This window comes from Notolepis coatsorum, assembly GCF_963971535.1.
Source record: "Notolepis coatsorum genome assembly, chromosome: 1".
NCBI lineage: Eukaryota > Metazoa > Chordata > Actinopteri > Aulopiformes > Paralepididae > Notolepis > Notolepis coatsorum.
Window position 1 is genome coordinate 26,210,692 of NC_140165.1, and position 19,784 is coordinate 26,230,475.

General features: G+C 45.1%; 1 protein-coding gene across 3 annotated transcripts in view; it reads left to right on the plus strand.

Moving 5' to 3' along the window:
- Positions 1-19,784, plus strand: part of bin1b (bridging integrator 1b) — an 83,760-nt gene that overhangs the window by 60,823 nt on the left and 3,153 nt on the right. For 2 of the 3 annotated variants that reach the window (XM_084319153.1, XM_084319155.1), the window contains 3 exons: positions 1,054-1,108; positions 6,718-6,807; positions 15,353-15,406. In XM_084319153.1, the coding sequence (XP_084175279.1) occupies positions 1,054-1,108; positions 6,718-6,807; positions 15,353-15,406 (199 nt within the window). The remainder of the gene's footprint in view (positions 1-1,053; positions 1,109-6,717; positions 6,808-15,352; positions 15,407-19,784) is intronic. The other variant, XM_084319154.1, reaches the window with a different exon arrangement.

The window sequence follows — 19,784 nt, forward strand, 5'->3', positions numbered from 1 at the left end:
GCCCAAATAGTGAAAGAAATAGTAAAATAGTTCCCCTTTAAGGGATGATTCCGCTTGTTTTTTTTCAACCTTCTGCCGATCCATTCCGACCAAACTCTCATCTGTCGGACCATGAAATTACTTGAAATGTTTTATTTGTTTTTTTGTGTTAACATTCTTTGTTTGATGTGTGGCAAACTGAAACCATGGCCTTGATGTTTGTTTGTTAAAATATTTCTTTATTGATCCGATCCCCTTGGGGAAATCTGGGCGTCATAGCCGTATGGGGGATGGGGGGTGGGAGATACAGGTATGGGCAGGGTAATAGTAGAAAGTCCCAACTCTCTAACTAAATAACTCTCAAACCAAATGGGTTTGTACGACAGTACAACAGTTTTGGGTCTTGTACAAACCCATGTGTCCCTTTAATAACATTAGCCTATATCACTTTTGTATATGTCTTATTAATACCATTTGTGGCTATTACTAATTGTATTAGGTTATTGAAAAGAAACTCTACAAAGGGAATCTTCATGTACGTTTGTAACCATGACTACTACATCAAGTGCATGTATTTCAGTGTTTCCGTTTTTGACAACCATCGCATCATCATGTGCATGTTGTAGTTTGGTAACGCTCCCACAAGGTGGAATGTTTGCCCTTTTATGAATGGCAGCTGTCGGACGCAGTGAGGTTGCCAGTTAACCCTTTCACTACCACAGACCGTCTGTAGTGTGGTAGTGAAAGGGTTAACCTTCTGTAGTGTGGTTGTGAAAGGGTTGCGTGGCAGTGAAAGGGTTAACCTTCTGTGTTGTCGCAGTGAAAGGGTTAACCCTTTGGTAGTGTGGTAGTGAAAGGGTTAAATGTTATTTTGACTTGACTTTTGAGTTGACCGTGCACTTGGATGACGTGTGTTTTAAGCTCTCTGCTGCCATCGTGTGGCCTCAACAGAGCACTGAACGGTGACAGGGAACAGCCATGGTATTGCTCTTGTTTCGTCTCGACACAGGTTTCAGTCAGTGATATTTTCTCTCTCTCCCTCTCTCTCTCTCTCTCCCTCTCTCTCTCGCTCAGTGAGGCGCTCAGTGAGGAAGCCAATCACAGTGTGACCACTGACTCCACACCAAAGGTAAAGTCCACCTCAAATTTCCCTTTCTTGTCCTTTTCAACCAAGATGGTGCTGAGCCATAACTAGGGGGTGGTCCAGAGGGGGGCCGTGCATTTTATAAATATAAACATTTGTGATAAAGCCATTTATACAGCCATTTGCTGTAATTCCCTGCAACTTAAAAACATAATTTCTATATAAGTTATTTATTTAAGTACAGTACACACACACACACACACACACACACACACACACACACACACACACACACACACACACAACGCAGAGGAACAGAGGAACAGAGGAATCGCATATTAGACGATGCGTCTGTTTCTAAGCTGGCCCCAAGCTTTCTCTGCGAAACACATGGTGGCGCTGGTGTGTTGTCATGGTGGAGCTGGTGTGTTGTCATAGTGACGCTGCGTTGTCATAGTGGAGCTGGTGTGTTGTCATAGTGACGCTGCGTTGTCATAGTGACGCTGCGTTGTCATAGTGACGCTGCGTTGTCATGGTGGAGCTGGTGCGTTGTCATAGTAACGTGGCGCTGCGTTGTCATAGTGACGCTGCGTTGTCATAGTGGCGCTGGTGCGTTGTCATAGTAACGTGGCGCTGCGTGCCTATACCATTGTTTAGGGAAAGCCTTGCTATTATGTGCACAAGTGAATCATGTTGACTGGCTGAGAGCAAAGGAGTGTCTGTTCTGAGGGACAAGGCCGACGGTTGTCCTGGTTCTGAGGCCTGAGACGCTGGTCTCCACGGCTACGTCTGTCAACATGCAGACCTGAGAGCTCCCAAGGGAATGCAGTGACATGTACAATTTCTTATAATAATAATAATAATAATAATAATAATAATAATAATAATAATAATAATAATAATAATAATAATAATAATAATAATAATAAATAATAGGTTTGATTCATATAGTGCCTTTCAAGAAACCCAAGGACGCTTTACAAAGCACCAAAAAAGACACATAAGACATGTGCAAAATAAATAATAATAACAATAAAGGACAGGGAGACGACTAGAGGCCGTAGTAGCCTTTGTGAACAGGTGGGTTTATAGCAATAAAGGTATAAAACCTATATACCAGTAAAAGTAGAGGACGCTTATTTGATTGGGCAACAGTGTTTAGGGTCTTAGAAACATGTTGACATTTTAAACCTGGAATATCGTTCAGCAGATCTTTCTTTTCTTTTTTTTTTTTTTATTGGTCTTTTTCCCCCTCCATTTTTCCTCCGATTTTCTCCCATCCCAATGTTAATCGTATGCCAATTCCCAGTCCCTTCCTGATCGCTGCGCACTTACCCCCCACAGTCAGATCATCTGGGAGAGTGGAGGCTACCACGTGCTTCCTCCGACACACGTCCAGCCAATCACCGCTTCTTTTCACCTGGCAGCGCGGATTCTCATTGAGAGGGCGTAGCGTGTGGGAGGACCACACTATCCCCCTCACGTCCAATCCGCGCTTAGCAGGCGCCCCGACCGAACTGTAGGAGTCGCTGTTTACAACGACCCGGACCCACCCCGCCAGCTTCTCCCACCCTCTGATACAGCCAATTGTATCAGTGCAGACGGCCAGCCAAGCTGGTGACAACCCCGGAGCTGTGAGCTGGATTCGAACAGGCGAATCGAGCTCACAGCTCCGGGGCTGGTGACGAACGCAATCTCCGCTCGGCCACCTAACCGCCTTTCAGATCTTTCTTTTCTAATAATTGTTATATTTTGACTGATGACATATTTCTACTTTTCTGATAACATACACAGACAACAAGGCTAAACTAGGCTAGCGATTCGGCCAGTTTTGACATCAAAATATTTTATTTACAATATTGAAATTGACATTCCTGATATTTAAGCAGTTGATTGCTATTCCACAGGCAACTGTAGGTCTCATCATTCATTTTCCCCACTGATGAAACCTCTTCCTATACTTTAAGCTTGTTGATGCCCATAAACAATGTACTTGTGACATCACGGGTTCATGACCTTTCACTGACTCTACACTTTGACTTTATATTGCCTAATCCAGGGCTTTATCCAGGATTTTCAAACAAGATTGTGCTGAGTCCGACCTAGAGGGTGGTCCGGAGGGGGACTGTGTACCCCCCCCCCCACCCCCGTCCAGGAGGCAAAGAAAATATGCCAAAAAGAAAGCCATTTGCTGTAATTTCCTGCAACTTAAAAACATAATTTCAATAAAATAGCAAACACAAGGGTACGTTCCAAATAAGTTATTTATTTAAGTACAGTGTATAAGGTTGCACAACAGTTTGATGTTGAACACGAAAACACACGCACACGCACACACACACACACACACACACACACACACACACACACACACACACACACACACACACACACACACACACACACACACACACACACACAGTGGAACAGAGGAACAGAGGAACAGAGGAACAGAGGAACAGAAATCACGTATTAGACAATGATGCGCCTGTTTCTAAGCTGACCCCGAGCTTTCACTGCCAAGAAAGCGCATGGTGGCGCTGGTGCAGTGGTGCCATATACCATTGTTTACCCTGCTAATCAACCAGAGACGCCATCAAAACACAGACGGCTCCATCTCTTTCCACCACAAAGGGTTGAGTCATCACTGCTGTCTGTTGCCTTGGACTGTACACCAAAGATATCAGACGCGATGGAATAACTAAAGCATGTGATAATAACAACTGAACCCTTGAGACAAAGAACCATAATTAAATTTGACTGATTCTTTCTTCTTCTTTTTTTAGCACATCCCAGGGCCCTCATTCATCAATGTGTGCGTAGAACATGTTCTATTTCCACACGTAAGCACGGAATGTAGAACCAGTGTACGCACAGGGAAGTCGGGATTCATCACACGTGCGTACGCAGGCTCTACGCACACCTGTCATTATGAATCCCACCTTGGCTCTGCGCCGAGGCTCGTGCACACTTTCACGTATTTGCATACCAGAAACGCCCCGATTAACCATATACGGTAATGGAATACACCCATGAAATGTGGAAAAATGGACTAAGCCGAGGGAAGCGTGTCATGAGACAGGCTGACAGACGTGTACACTTACGGTGATGTCGGATATGATATCTATTAACCATTGCTGCCTGGGCAGCGCAAACACTAATAAATACCGCGCTGGAATATGACTGCCTTTTCCCGTGTTGTTTGATTAATACCCAGGGATTAAAGTTCTCCTCAATTTTATTCCAAATCGCGATGGATCTCCCGTCAATTTTCTACCTGCTGCATATGATTTCTAGAGGCATACTACAATCTATTTTGATGTCAGTATTGGGTAGCCTATATAAACAATAATACAAGAGCATATACAAGAACAATGAATCTCACTGCATGTATGATGTAGCCTGCCTTTCAATACATGAACTTGAATTCCATCATGTTTGTGTGCGGGACTCACAAGGCTGTTGTCACAATGGGTGGTACCGCCCGGTACAGTAATAATAACAGTCCACACAATATCACGATCCATGCCATAGCCTATGTTCTATTAGGACATGATCTGTGACGACAAATGTTCTAGAATGTTTGATTAAGATATCATACTCTGACAGCATGCCTATGATCAACAAAAACGCGAACTTGAATCCCATCATATACTAGGTGTCATTGCAATGCGTTTTCTATTCTTTCTTATACAGTAAAAAGGGGGAAGAACACTATATTCATATGACTTGTATTCTGCTTACAGCTTTGAAATTCCACTTGTTTCGTTTAACGTAAAGCCTTTTAAATATAATCAAAACGTTCCCGTGTTTCTGCGGTCTGCGCAAAATAATAACGAGTTGAGCTTTATGATTTATGATGAATTGAAAATGGGGGACCCTGATGTAAACAAGACGAAAGTCTTTCTCTGGTCTGCATCCCCAATTAACAATTGTATGTACTGAGCTGTACTGTACTGTACCCATTCTGCAATCTGTTAATAAACTTTTCAATCAATCAATCAATCAAGCTACGCGGAGCGCAGTCAGTCAGTAGCCTACACCCCGTATATTCCGATAACGCTATATAAACCATGCTGCATTCATTCTGAGAGAAAGATCTATTATTCCAAATGCTATTTATAGGGTTTTGACCATAATTACACTACTGTTGCTATTTTACAATGAACTATAATGAACTACGGTTCGTACAGAACATGCCAGTGTTATTATGCACAGAAGCTCATTTCCTTGTTGTAATAATATATTCTACCACTGGGCGCCAGGTACGCATGGTCTGACCTGTGCGTAGACGTAAGCACGGAGTCAAGTTCAAGTTGAAATTGATGAATCCCACTCTTTGCTTAGAAATGATCGTACGCACAGGGTAAGCACAAATCTGTGCGTAGAACACGTTGATGAATGAGGGCCCAGAGGTTTTTAGATTCTGAAGTCAATCCAAATCGCTTGGGAGGTGTGAACATGATACATCACCCGAAAATAATAATAATAATAATAATAATAATAATAATAATAATAATAATAATAATAATAATAATAATAATAATAATAATAATAATAATAATAATAATAATAATAATATTTGTATTGGACCTTGCATACGAGAATTGCAGCCCAAAGTGCTTCACAGCAGTAATATGCATAGACAGAATATTATAAAAGCAATGCAGAGAATGAGAAAAAGTGTAAAAGCAATGCAGACAATAACAATACAAACATTGATTGATAAGAACCAAACCAAACAATTAAATTGAAACAAATATACAAGTATACATTTACATTTAGTCATTTAGCTGACGCTTTTATCCAAAGCGACTTACAAGTTCTGTACGACAAGTCATCAGGAAGGGTACAACTCTATCAGCTGAGTAACAATGTTCATCAAAGTGTTGCGTGTTACAGTGTAGGTTAGTTTATTAGGACATGTGCATGACAGTAAGGTTAGTTAGGGTTAGTTATTATTATTATTATATATTTTTTTCTTCATTATTCCAGATAATGGTTGAAGAAGTGCGTCTTTAGTCGACGGCGAAAGATTGGACGGGATTCGGCTGTCCTAACTGGGGTGGGTAGTTCATTCCACCATTGTGGGGCAAGGACTGAGAATAGGCGGCTTCTCTTTGATGACCCTCCCTGAGCTTGGATAGGAGTAGGTCTGAGGTGGCCAGAAGATGCAGAGCGTAGGGGTCTTGAGGGTGTGTAGTTAGAGACCATTGACCGGAGGTAGGCGGGAGCGGTTCCCTTTGCCGCTAGGTCGAGGGCCTTGAAGCGGATACATGCAGCAATGGGGAGCCAGTGCAGGTCCCTAAGAAGTGGGGTGACATGGGCCGACTTCGGTAGGTTTGAGATCAGGCGGGCCGCTGCGTTTTGAATGAGCTGAAGAGGCTTGGTGGCAGTATACTTGCAGGAGTCTCCCCGTTAGATGCTCACACAGTTTAAAACCTGATAAATACCTCTGTTGCCTTTAACTGTGAAGGCACACAACAACACACTGTTCATCTGAAAACCTACATTGGGTTTATACAGTTCTTTGTCTGAAGGATGAATGTATTAATAATGGTCTTGTGTTTACTAACCAGTGTGTTGTCTCTGTCGCCCCCTGCTGCTTGTGCCTGCATGTGCCACTGTTCACCTAAACACTTTGCATGCTCCAGAGGCTCGGACCTCCTGTTCGACCTCTCCAGAGGCCGTCTATCACCCCGGACCTCAGACAAGATAGCGAGGCTGGAACCACAGTGTCACAGGTCAGACAGCTCTCTCTCTCTTTCTCTCTCTCAAGTCAGTCAAGTCAAGTCAAGAGTTTTATTTGTCACGGCATACAAGTATACAATGAAATGCGGGTAGCCCGCAACGATGTGCAATACAGTAGTAACAACATATAATAGAATCCAATAAAACAACATTGTGCAATGAACAAGTAACATAGTAGGGCATATCGGTATTTGTACATAAGTTATTTACAGAGCATGGAGGACATGCTAGGTCCTTTGGTAGTGCAATACACTGTTACTGTTACTATACTATTTTTAAAGTGACCTTTCCTTAGTGGCCATAAGTGTGGGCGTGTGCAGCATGAGTGTGTGCTTGCTCATGTTAAAGTGGCTGCTAGTGTGTGAGCGTGTACAGTGTGTGTGTCATGTGTGTGCTCATGTGTGCTTGTGTGTGGAGAGTTCAGTGTTCAAGGCTCTGATGGCCTGGGGGAAGAAGCTGAGCCGAAGTCTCTCTGTCCTAGTAGCTGGGGTTCGCAGGCGTCTGCCTGACCTCAGCAGCTGGAACAGGCTGTTGTTGGGGTGGTGTGGGTCTTTCATTATTCTGCAGGCTCTGGATTTGCACCTCTTGTTGTATAGAAGCTGCAGGGGTGGTAGTGCAATACCCGTGGTACGCTCGGCTGAGCGCACCACTCTCTGTAGGGCCTTCTTGTCCTGTGCCGTGCTGTTTCCATACCAGGCAGTGATGTTTCCAGTCAAGATGCTCTCTACAGCTCCGGAGTAGAAGGACTGGAGTATCTTCCCAGATACTCTGAACTTCCTTAACTGTCTCAGGTGGTAGAGGCGCTGCTTCGCCTTTTTTACAACTGAGTCTATATGTGTTGTCCATGTCAGATCCTCTGAGATGTGGACCCCCAGGTACTTAAAGCTGCTCACCCTGTCCACGGTAGCCCCGTTTATCCTCAGTGGTGTGTGTGTCTCCTGCTGTCCTCTCCTATAATCCACGATCAGCTCCTTGGTTTTACCAATGTTCAGGAGCAGGCTGTTGTCCTGGCACCAGCGTTCCAGTACCTCAACCTCCTCCCGGTAGGCCTTCTCGTCGTTGTCCGAGATCAGCCCCACCACCACCGTGTCGTCCGCAAACTTCACTATGGAGTTGGAGCTGAACTTGGCCACACAATCGTGTGTGTAAAGTGAGTACAGCAGGGAGCTCAGAACACAGCCCTGGGGGGACCCGATGCTCAGGGTGATGGTGTTGGAGGTCTGACCCCCCACCCTGACCGCCTGGGGTCTTTCACTCAGAAAGTCCAGTACCCAGGCGCTCAGAGCGGAGCTCAGACCCAGCTCGATCAGCTTGTCCACCAGTCTGGTGGGGACTATGGTGTTGAACGCTGAGCTGTAGTCAATGAACAACAGTCTCACATAGCCCCCCTTCTGGCGGTCAAGGTGAGAGAGGGTGCTGTGCAGTACTTGGGAGACCGCATCGTCAGTGGACCTGTTTGTCCTGTATGCAAATTGCATAGGGTCCATATCACTGGGGAGGGAGGCACAAATGTGGTCCTTGACCAGCCTCTCTAAACATTTCATGGCCACAGAGGTGAGTGCCACCGGTCTGTAGTCATTGAGACATGTTGGGGAGGGTTTCTTCGGTACAGGGATGATGGTAGACATCTTGAAGCAGGCAGGGACCACTGACTCCGCCAGGGATTGATTAAATATGGCGGTGAACACAGGGGCTAGCTGGTTGGCACATGACTTAAGTATGCGTCCTGTTATACCATCTGGGCCAGCAGCTTTTCTGGTGTTCACCTGCATAAATGCTCTTTTCACACTGTGTTCCGTCAATGAGAGAGCGTCCCCGCCCCCCTGCGGTTGCCCCCCCCCCCCCCTCCACAACAGCCGGCGCACCAGTGACGTCACTAGCCGTTGAGCTAGCGGTGCCACTGTCTACACCAAACCGAGCGTAGAAAGAGTTGAGTTTGTCCGCGAGAGAGGCGTCGTCGCTCCCCATTGAGGGGGCGCTGACTTTGTAGTCAGTTATTGTCTTCAGTCCCCGCCATAAGCCTCTTGTGTCGTTTTGTGCCATTTGTGTCTCCAGTTTATCAGCATATGTCCGATTTCAGAGCTGCTCTGATTGTACTATCTACCCACGGTTTCTGGTTAGGGAAGACCCGGGCCTTTTTAGTGGGGACAATACTATCAGCCAGTGTTGTAATGAAACTCACAACGGTGTCCGCAAACTCGCTGACGTCACTGGCGCTTCCTCGAAACATATTCCAGTCGACGCCCTCGAGAGCATCCTGAAGCGTGGCCTCTCTCTCTCTCTCTCTCTCTCTCTCTCTCTCTCTCTCTCTCTCTCTCTCTCTCTCTCTCTCTCTCTCTCTCTCTCTATCTCTCTCTCTCTCTCACTCTACGGACCTCTCGTTCTCCGCTCACCCCTTTCCGGAAGGATCTTCAATTCTTTGCGTCTCGTCCTTCTGGCTCGGACCGCTATCGTAGGCCTCCCCCTGCTTGGCCGAGGCTGTGGGGTCGTCCAGCGAGGCTGTGGGGTCGTCCAGCGAGGCTGTGGGGTCGTCCAGCGAGGCTGTGGGGTCGTCCAGCGAGGCTGTGGGGTCGTCCAGCGAGGCTGTAGGGTCGTCCAGCGAGGCTGTGGGGTCGTCCAGCGAGGCTGTGGGGTCGTCCAGCGAGGCTGTGGGGTCGTCCAGCGAGGCTGTGGGGTCGTCCAGCGAGGCTGTGGGGTCGTCCAGCGAGGCTGTGGGGTCGTCCAGCGAGGCTGTGACTTTAGCTGTCGCTTTAACCCCACATGGTTTTCACGCTCCAAATCTGTGTGGAGATCGACTCACTGAGAGAGTGAGTCTAGTACTCTAGGGGCGACAATGGGTCAGGAGATAGAGCAGTCGTCTGGTAATCGGAAGGTTCCCGGTTCGATTCCGGCTTCTCCCCCCGAGCATGTCAAAGTGTCCTTGAGCAAGACACTTAACCCCTAACTGCTCCCGAAGAGCAGGTCGGCACCTTGCATGGTCGCCTCCGCCGTCGATGTGTGAATGTGTGAGTGAGTGGGTGAATGTGAGGAACAAAATTGTAAAGCGATTTGGATAAAGGCTGCTATATAAATGCAGCCATTTAGCATTTAGTAACGCACAGAGAGTACTTCAGAAGCAGGTGCTTCCAGTGGAACAGACGGGTCAGATACCGACACAGCTCACCACACCCTTACACTTTTGGGTTTGTTTGGACCAGGCCTGTGTCTTGGGGATGCAAACATGATTGTTTGTTTTCAGGACCAGGTGTGTGTGTGTGTGTGTGTGTGTGTGTGTGTGTGTGGGGGGGGGGGGGGTATTGTCTCCTTAAAGATATAATCTGTTATGCCGTCAAACAGGGACCTCTAGATAAAAGAAGCCCTTGGTTGGTATTGCACTAAATATTTAAGTTTTGGTCTGACGTATGGGTTTGGAGTTCATAATAATAATAATAATAATAATAATGGTTTGGATTTAGTTAGTTCAGTAACTTATTATACTGTGAATTTCTCCAGACATCTCTTGTCAAAGCCTGAGGTGTGGCCAGCAGTAATAACCCATCCCCCCTATACTCCCTAAAATCCAACCCACACACCAGACAAAAACAAAAACAAAATAAACGAGGCGCAGTACCACGTTGTCATCTTTTGACCTAGCGGTCGCTGTTTGACGACATTACAGGTTCTACCTTTAAACGCGTTTAAGACCTTTTTTTAATGCACCCTCACCCCAGCATATGGCTGCTCGGCTGACTTGGCTCCCTTATAGAGCTGATTGACGTGGGACAGATACTGTAGTTAGGGGGACACATGTCTACTGTTTATTTATTGTTTATTGTTTTAGTAGGATCCCCATTAGCTGAAAATGAATGACTGCTAGTCTTCCTGGGGTCCTCACAAGAAAATAATAAAGCAGAATACAAATACAGAATGTAAATAGTAATCAAATATATATATATTTTTTTTTTTTTTGATCCACTTTTTCTCCCATTTTTCTATATTTTTCTCCCATCCCAATTTCGTATCATCCAATTCAACCCTCCCCTGTCACGAACGCTGTTTCTTGCCTCCCACAAGCCGGCTGCAATGTGGACTAAGTCATACATAGCACAAGTCCCCTCCGGTACTTGAGGTAACAGCAGTCGCATCTTTTCACCTGCGCAGCTCGACCTCTCAGTGTCGAGGAGTAACGCGTGGGAGGCTCACGCTGCCCCCGACACTTCCTGATTCTACTGCGCAGGCGCACCAACCGACTTGTAGGAGTCGCTTGTTCACAACGTTCGATCCCCACCCTTCAGTTTTCCCTCCCCGTAATACGGCCAATGTGTATTACTGCGGACGACCAGCCAAACTGAAAAACAATGTGGAGAGCTGGATTCGAACACGCGAATCCTAGCGTCTCCACACTGGTGGCGAGTGCCTTAGACCACTACACCACCTAGCCGCCGCAAATATATATATATTTTATAAATACAAATAAGAAAAAAACAAAGGAAATCAAAAATGAATATTCAACATTGAAGACGTAGGCTTAACAGTTCAGTAACCCTTTCAGAATTATGGCCACACCGGTATAACCGGAACCATCGACAACCCAACATTCCAGTGATTTGTCACAACTGCCACAAAACCTCATATCTGAAAGGGTAACTCCATTGATAAAGATGATTTTAAAAAAAAATCATATCTGAAAGGGTAACTATATTGAGAAAAAAAAATGAAAACATAAAATAGTCAATCACATTTCTACAGTATACAGACAGGTTCCTTCTCTGCATCTTCTCTCTGGGGTAAACAAGAAGGAAGCGTCTTTACTGCAGACGTCCGACCACAGGGCACAGAAGCTCATTAAATTACTTACAACGCCCATTCCAGTGAATGAGCTATTTCCGTAGTTTGGTGGCTATCTGAAATCGTAGGTCTTTCTCATCAATAAAGTTGCGTTGAATGATGACATAATGGAATGGTAACCTACAACAATGGTTCTGGGATTTGTGGTGGATTCACAGACACTTTAAAAAATGTTTGGTGGTTAAACCATGTTTGGTTTTGGTTTTTACTGCCTTTATCTCTCCATCACTCCCTCTTATTGCTTCACGGAAGCGGCCATCATGGGACTCGTGGGAGGTAAGCACGTCCTAACTACTTCCCCCCCCACCCCCAAGCGTTTCCTCTTCAAGTGTTCTTCTTCAGGCACGTCCAGATCTCTGCGAAATACAGGCTTGCTGTTCTGATCGCCTTCTGAATATCAAATTGTATTCTTTTTTTTGTATCCACTTTTTCTCCTTATTTTTAAATTTTTCTCCCATCCCAATTTCGCCTCGCCAATTCTCCCTTCAATTCTCCCCTCCCCTGTCTCGAACGTTGCTAGACTATGCCTCCCACTGGTCGGCTGAAATGAGGACGAAGCCTTGCATCACGTGTCCCCTCTGGTACACGAGGAGGCAGCTGTCGCATCTTTTCACCTGCACAGCGCGATCTCTCAGTGGCGGGGAGTAACACGTGGGAGGCTCACGCTGCCCCCGTTACTTCCTGATTCTGCTGTACAGGCGCACTAACCGACCTGTAGGAGTCGCTGTTCACAATGTCCAATCCCCACCCACCAGCTTTCCCACCCCTAACACTGCCAATTGTGTTAGTATGAACGACCAGCCAAACTGGTAGCAACGCCGGGAGCTGGGCTCAAATCAAATTGTATTCTAATGGTCTGCCAGGGTTGTTTGCAGGCTGGTTGCAAAGCGTCCTTCTTTCTAAACTGTATCCAAGGGATTATTTTACATCTATAGTCAAGCATCAACAGTGGTTATCCGGTTTCCAGGTTAACTGCGAGAAATAAGCCGGAACTTTGTGTTTGTGTTTGATGACAAAGGGGAAAACTAATGTTTGAGTAAAAACCCAAGATAAACTGTGGAATAAAAGTTACAGGCAAACTAAACGCTTTCTTTCACATCCTTCTCTTCCTGGCCGTCCACGGTGTTTGCCCCTACCTACACTTCCCTACATACACTTCCCTACCTACACTTCCCTACCTACACTTCCCTACCTACACTTCCCTATCTACACCTCCCTCCCTGGCTGCCATATACATGTTTGACCTTCGGTTCCTTGTGAACTCCTTTTGTTCGACTCCAATGACCCTGGTTAACCCTGTACCTTCTGTACCTACAACTTCCACCCTCACACGTGCCCTCCCCGCCTTTCTCGCTGCAACCCTACACGTGTTCCTGAACCCCCCCCCCCCCCCCACACACACCTGACCCCCATAGCCAGAGCAGACCCCCGGAACAGAGGAGCCTCGGCATTCTGACGACAAATCCCCCCAAGAGGCCCAGGGCGGCTGGGACAATGATGGAGGATCCTCTTTGGCGGCCACGAAGGGCTCCGTCCGACCCAGTTGGGACGGCGAGGGGACCACCGGCGGCTCGGGGGGCTGGGGTGACGACAGCGGAACCTCAGCTCCGGAGTCACACACCCAGCCCGAACGGGACGAGGGCAGCGCTGCCCGAGCCGAACAGGGTGGTTGGGGTGACGATGCAGATGGCCAGGTAGGGTTAGAGGCACAGAGAGCGGGACACTCGGTGCAACTGTCGTTTTTCAAACAGGACTACAGATGACGGAGCCGCGGAGAAAAACATCTGTGAACGCGTGATTGAACCACTGTCCCAGCGCTGGCTAGTTTCTTAATCTCAGTGCTGGCTAGCATCTTAATCTCAGTGCTGGCTAGTTTCTTAATCTCAGTGCTGGCTAGTTTCTTAATCTCAGTGCTGGCTAGTTTCTTAATCTCAGTGCTGGCTAGTTTCTTAATCTCAGTGCTGGCTAGTTTCTTCCCCTTAAACCCGACAGGCCCGGTACAGGACCGAGATTCATATCATGCCATAAATCGATCAATACAGAACGTATTAATTAATGTTGTATTTCTTTTTCAAATGTAGCCAATAGTAAAGACCCTAACCGTGTCAAAACAGCAGTCAATGTGTATATTTTCAGCACTATGTTTGTTTTACCAATGATTTTAAGTGTTATTAGTGAAATATGAGTTTATAGAAATCTCACATTGAGTCGGAAACCGGCAGATATTGACGCAAGGAATTGGCGCAGCCAAAAGTGAGTGTAGTCTTTTGAAAGAAGAGACCCAGGGCTTTCGATGGGCTTTTGAATTTCGAAAACCTACACTACCCAGCTCACGCCAGCCCCTGTCAGACTTTGAGCCGTCTGACGTGAAATTATTTTTCGCGCCTCAATCAAATGGCGGAGCTATTTACATTACAAAAAAGTAACTATACTTACAGTAGATTTCATTCACGGTTTTTGCTGTCCTGTCAGGGGCGCCTGGTGGTACTAAATCCAGATTGAACTCTGCCATTGGAAAGAGGAGATTTGGCCCGATCCATAGATGTGTGACTTGGCCATAATAAAGTCATTTATAGGCCTGATATTCTATATTCTATATTCATATTTTGAGTTGTTTCTGCATTGAGACCCGGACGCTTCAGTTAATTCATGTGCACGGCGGGGGCGTCGGCTCCCACCTTTTGGCCTGTTTGTGAGGGCAGGCTTCCTTCCCTTCTGGTTGCAACAAGACGACGGAAAGGACACAAACGATCAGTCGGGAGGGGCCGGGGGGGGGGGGGGGGGGGGGGGAGCCGGGGAGCAGCTGCTGTAGCAGCAGGGAGCCGAGAGGGGTTTCTAGGAGCAGCGCTTTCTTTTGTTGTCGCAGGAATTGTCCAAGAACACTACATGAATTTGAAGGTGTTCATTTACAGTACACCGTGCGATGTTGGGTAACGGCAGGGAGAAACAACTGGGTAATTCTCTCTCGTTCCGGATGTGAGAACTACATATATAATACATAGAAGAACTGCACCCTCTTCCTACACTTGTTCCTACAAAATGTTCTGTGATAGAGAGGGGGGTTACAATTTAAGAGGAGAGTCTAACTTCAAGAAACAGGCTGTTCATTCAACAATGAAGAGTATGTGCATTTCAGTGTGTGGGGTGAATCTGTGGAATGGTTTGAGTGTGGAATTGAAACAAAATATAAATTACATAAAAGGATTATATCTCAGAGGTATATGGATGAGGAGGCGTTGTGTTGACCGCTTGAGCCCGGGCGTCCCTGTCCAGGGGCTAGTGCTCGGCTGGATTATCATTAGTATTATTACTAATATTTTCTTTTCATAATATTTTCTTTTCATAGTGTGGACATTTCGGTATGAAAATTAGTTAATATGAGTTGCATATGATAATAGAGTGTGAAGGGGGTAGGAATACATACGTTTACACTTCATCCTACTACTTTTCGAACGTTACTGTTTTGCTTGTTTGTTTGTTTTTTAATCTGTTGATTACTTTATTGTTTTATTTAAATGTTTTAATTTATTTCATTTGTTTTTCATTTATGTTCAAAATAAACTCATTCATTCATTCCTACACACCTGCTGTGTGGTACGGTCACAACAACGGTTTCTTTTCAGCCTCTTACCTTGCCTTTCTCCCCCCCTGATTGGGTTTTTGTTTTCAGCATTTAACCCTTAACTCATCTTTGTTTATTCCCTCATTTAGGACACGGTGACCAATGGCTCGGATGGGGACATACCCTCAGGATTCATCTACAAAGTGAGTTCTTGTATAAAAAGGTTATATCTTTTTTGTATCCAATTTGATATGATACCCTGAAGTCAATGGAACTACAGTATGTACATATTTAACAATGCAAAACACAGGAATGGGCCCTTTTAACACATGACATCATAATGATATCACACATACCAACTCTTTAACTCAATAGCTCTCAAACCTAATGAATTGTACAAGACAGGTTTGTAGGTTTGGGGATATGTGTGAGATTATAGGCATAATAAATCAACTTTAACGGTGCTATAGATAACATTCAGCCACTAGATGTCGCACTAGAGCACCAGTCATTTATCCGATCAGGTGCATCCATGTATGGGAAACAAAATTCATTTTGGACCCGCAAAATTTTTTCCCCTTCTTATTCCACACCTTTCTTAACCCATTCCGTGCCAATCACGACGATAGTCGGGTTAACTCGCCATCGCTTCCGTGCCAATCACGAGTATAGTCGGGTTTTAATTGTTATTTCTTTTATTAGCGATATCCATTCATTTTTCACCCATCCAGCCTGACGTTATCATTGGGAATGGGTCTGAGCTCACAAAGGGCAAATACCGCCGCCTATCGTCTCCCGGATGGTATTGCACATCATTGGATTGGATCAATAGGGTCCAGCTACAGCCTCGGAGATTGTTCCAGATTGGGCAACTTCCGCCCAGCCACAAGACATTTCTCCCGTGACAGGACAATGCGCTGATTGGCGGAAAGTACGGAAGTATCTCGAAGTACGTCTGACGTACGTCTGACGTTTCTCTACGTCCGTTAGCGAACGTGTTAATTGAACGTCAAAATCAAAAGCAAGTACGTCTGCGCTGACGAGAGGGGGGGGGGGGGGGGCTTGTATTGATCAGGTTAGTAGATATTGTACCGATCAGGTATTACAGATCATATCCGCATGAAATAAACTAAAATGTTAAAACCCATTTAGACTGTTTCTCATTCCTGTACTGTTGTTTATACTCTGCTCCTGTGTTGTAACCCAACCCCCTCCAATGTACAGTAAATGACCAAGTATGGTTTTGTCAATATTCCAATGTACAGTTTTGCTTGTACAGTTGTACAGTGTCCCCCACCCACCCTACCCGACCCCCCCCCCCCCCAACCACCTCCAATGTACAGCCCCCCCCCCCACCTACCCAACCTCCTCCAATGTACAGTTTCTACGTCAAATGTATATACTCTCTTTTCTGGACTCTTTTTGTATCACAAACAATACTGTATTTGCAAATCTGGTATGTCATAAATTTATAGATGTAGCAGTATGTCTATCTGTATGTCGTGTATGTCATATGTTATGATGAATTGAAAATGGGGGACCCTGATGTAAACAAGACGAAAGTCTTTCTCTGGTCTGCATACCCTTAACAATTGTGTGTATTGAGCTGTACTGTATTGTACCCATTCTGCAATCTGTTAATACAATTTTCAATCAATCAATCAATCAATCAAGACCCGCGTCGCGGGCACTGCATTCCGTTCTCAGAATGGATTTGACGAGAGAGAGATCATCAGCAGGCTATATATGATATTCAGACTCTAGATCTATTTGCAGAGCCAGATGAGATGAGGCAACCTGTGCGATTGGCTCTTGACAACTAATTTTGCACGTACTGTATACAGTACTGTATGTGTGTATGCGCGCACTGCGGGAGGTGGCCAGAAGAGCGCAACTAGCCAACTACTATTATTACTACTATATTAATACAGTCTATTCCATTATATAGCTATAGGTGCTGTATGATGACAATACATTTGATTCCTATCTCATTTTGATCCATCGCAAAGCGCTCCAGCGCTTGAATACGGCCGGGGGATCCGCTCTATACAATGCAGACCCACGGCTCTCGTATTATAATGAGCCCGCGAGGCGTGTTATTATTAGAGTTAATAATATTGTATATTGTTTACACTGCCTTTTTATTCTATTTTTACTTCTCCACTGTACTATAATTATGTGACCTGTACCTCTATGTCTTCTACTACCTGTACCTCCCCTCCCCCCGGCCCTCCCCATGCTGCTGAATTTATCTTATCTTATGAATACAACGTTTAACGTTCGCTAACGTAGGGAAACGTCAGACGTAATTCGAGATACGTCAGACGTACTTCGAGATACTTCCGTACTTTCCGCCAATCAGCGCACATTGTCCTGTCCCGGGAGAAATGTCTTGTGGCTGGGCGGAAGTTGCCGTGAGAGGACAATCTCCGGGGCTGCAGCTGGAGGCTACTCGATTGGATTGGCTGGGACTGTGCATCAAAAAAATAAGTCTGGTCCTCGGGCATGCAGCTGGATACTATTGCATTGACTGGGGGACTGGGAGCATCGTGGATTATGTGTTTTTGGATATAACGTTGGATCAATAAACGCGATCAATATTTACTTTTTGCATGACATCAGGGCCCTGTTTCATGTACGTGGTTCAACTAAGTCGATCAACATGTCCATTATCCAGCTTCAGTTAACCCGATGTTCAAAGCCGGGATTTTCCTGTTTCACAAAGGAGGATTCAGTCTCGTTAACTCAAGCCAGACTTGAGAGTCAGGCTCAAGTCAGGCTAGATGCGCGCTCCCGTTTTAGGTGGAAAGCCAGCACGTATCGATGGCAGAGACCCTGATTCTCAACGGCATTGATTGATTAATTGATTTAAGACTTTATTGACAGATTGCAATAGGCTCAATCGCCTCGCCGACAAGTTAAATGCGTTATCTATAGGCTAATTCTAAGTCCCTCATTACCTCAATCAATCAGATTATATTTCTTTAAACTTGCCTGCTGGATTGAATAATCAAATGAGATCTTGCTAGCGAAAATTATTAGTTAACTGTTATACAGAATTACGATACGGCTCTCTTACCCATTGATTGATGTATAGTCAATCTTTTACTTATCTTCTCTGTGGTGTAACGGGTTCTTCTTTTGACTTTCACACGGACGACCGGGGTTCAAGGCCCTAGTCTTTTCCTTCTTTTTGCAATATAGGAATAATTCAATTTGGTGCACGTTGAGAGCTATATAAAGAATGACATCCTCAATGCATGTAGATTTATAATATTTTAACTTAAAACCAGGCTACTTTGGCGTATAATCATTAATATTATATTCAAAAAAATCATATTGGAAACACGGGGATTTGAACCCCGGTCGCTGAATTGGCAGGCATGAGCACTACCGCTGGGCCACTGGGCCAGATGGGATAAATTCATTGTTTATACATTAATGAACGAGAGACCCGTGTTTAGAATATCCGTTGTTTTGAATGAAGTTTATCTCTTTATCCTCATTCATTAATGTGACGTCAACGGCTCATTCAATTTCTCAAATCCGTCAAACAGCGCATCTCATCAGACATCTTAATCCCAGTTACAATTAAAATAACCACATCATGTGTACATCGCACGAGCGAGCGCCACCGTCGCCACGGTATATATAACGTGCATTATTTAGGACAAAGTGAATTTAATATCAGCATTTTGGGTCTATTTTACATTTCAAAAGCCCCCTCTGGAAGAATGGAGCACAAAAACGTAATTCAGAATGGTATAATGCAGATCGTAGACTGTGGGAATAGTTTCAGGAAACGGGCTGTCACTTCTTTGCGGGGGCGTGGCGATAGTTCAGGCTAACTTGAACTTGAACTCTGCTTTCGAGCAGGCTCAAACTTTTGGATATGTTGTCATGGTGATTTGGGAAATCCACGTACATGAAATCGGAAAGTCAGGCTAACACAGTTATCCAGCTAAAGTTATCCGGCTAACTCGGTTATCCCGGTACATGGAACGGGGCCCAGATGTGAGGTAAGGCCTTTATGTTACGAATCTTGGGGTAATCAGATGTTCCTATCACCGCCATCGGAGCGTGTGTGTGTGTGTGTGTGAGGTTCGCGCCGACCAAAGTACGGAGAAGCGATTTTTCAGACCCCGCTTCTCTTCGTGCATAAGGACACATATAATATCGATAATCTAGCGTTTATTTGAAAACGATTCATAAATCAAGCGACAAATGGCACGATTTCTAAGGAAATACATTTAAGCTCGATTTGCTGGAGATGAGACAGAACGCTCTAGAAATATATTGATATTCATCACGGTATAAAATGGAAATGTATGTATGAAAAAATGATCTGTTTCGTGCATGTTGACTGGAAGCAACTCATTGACGATCACTGTGTTATCTAGATCTATTGCTATTATATTTGATATGTTTAAGTACTCGCAAATAAGTCCTATTCTCCATTGGCTATAGCGTTGGCACGGAAGGGCCATCAGCAGAGGGCGCTGTTGGCCCGGAATGAGTTAAACATCTATGGATGTTTTATTTTTTTTAAGAAGAAGAAGAAATAAAAGTTATCTATAGCAC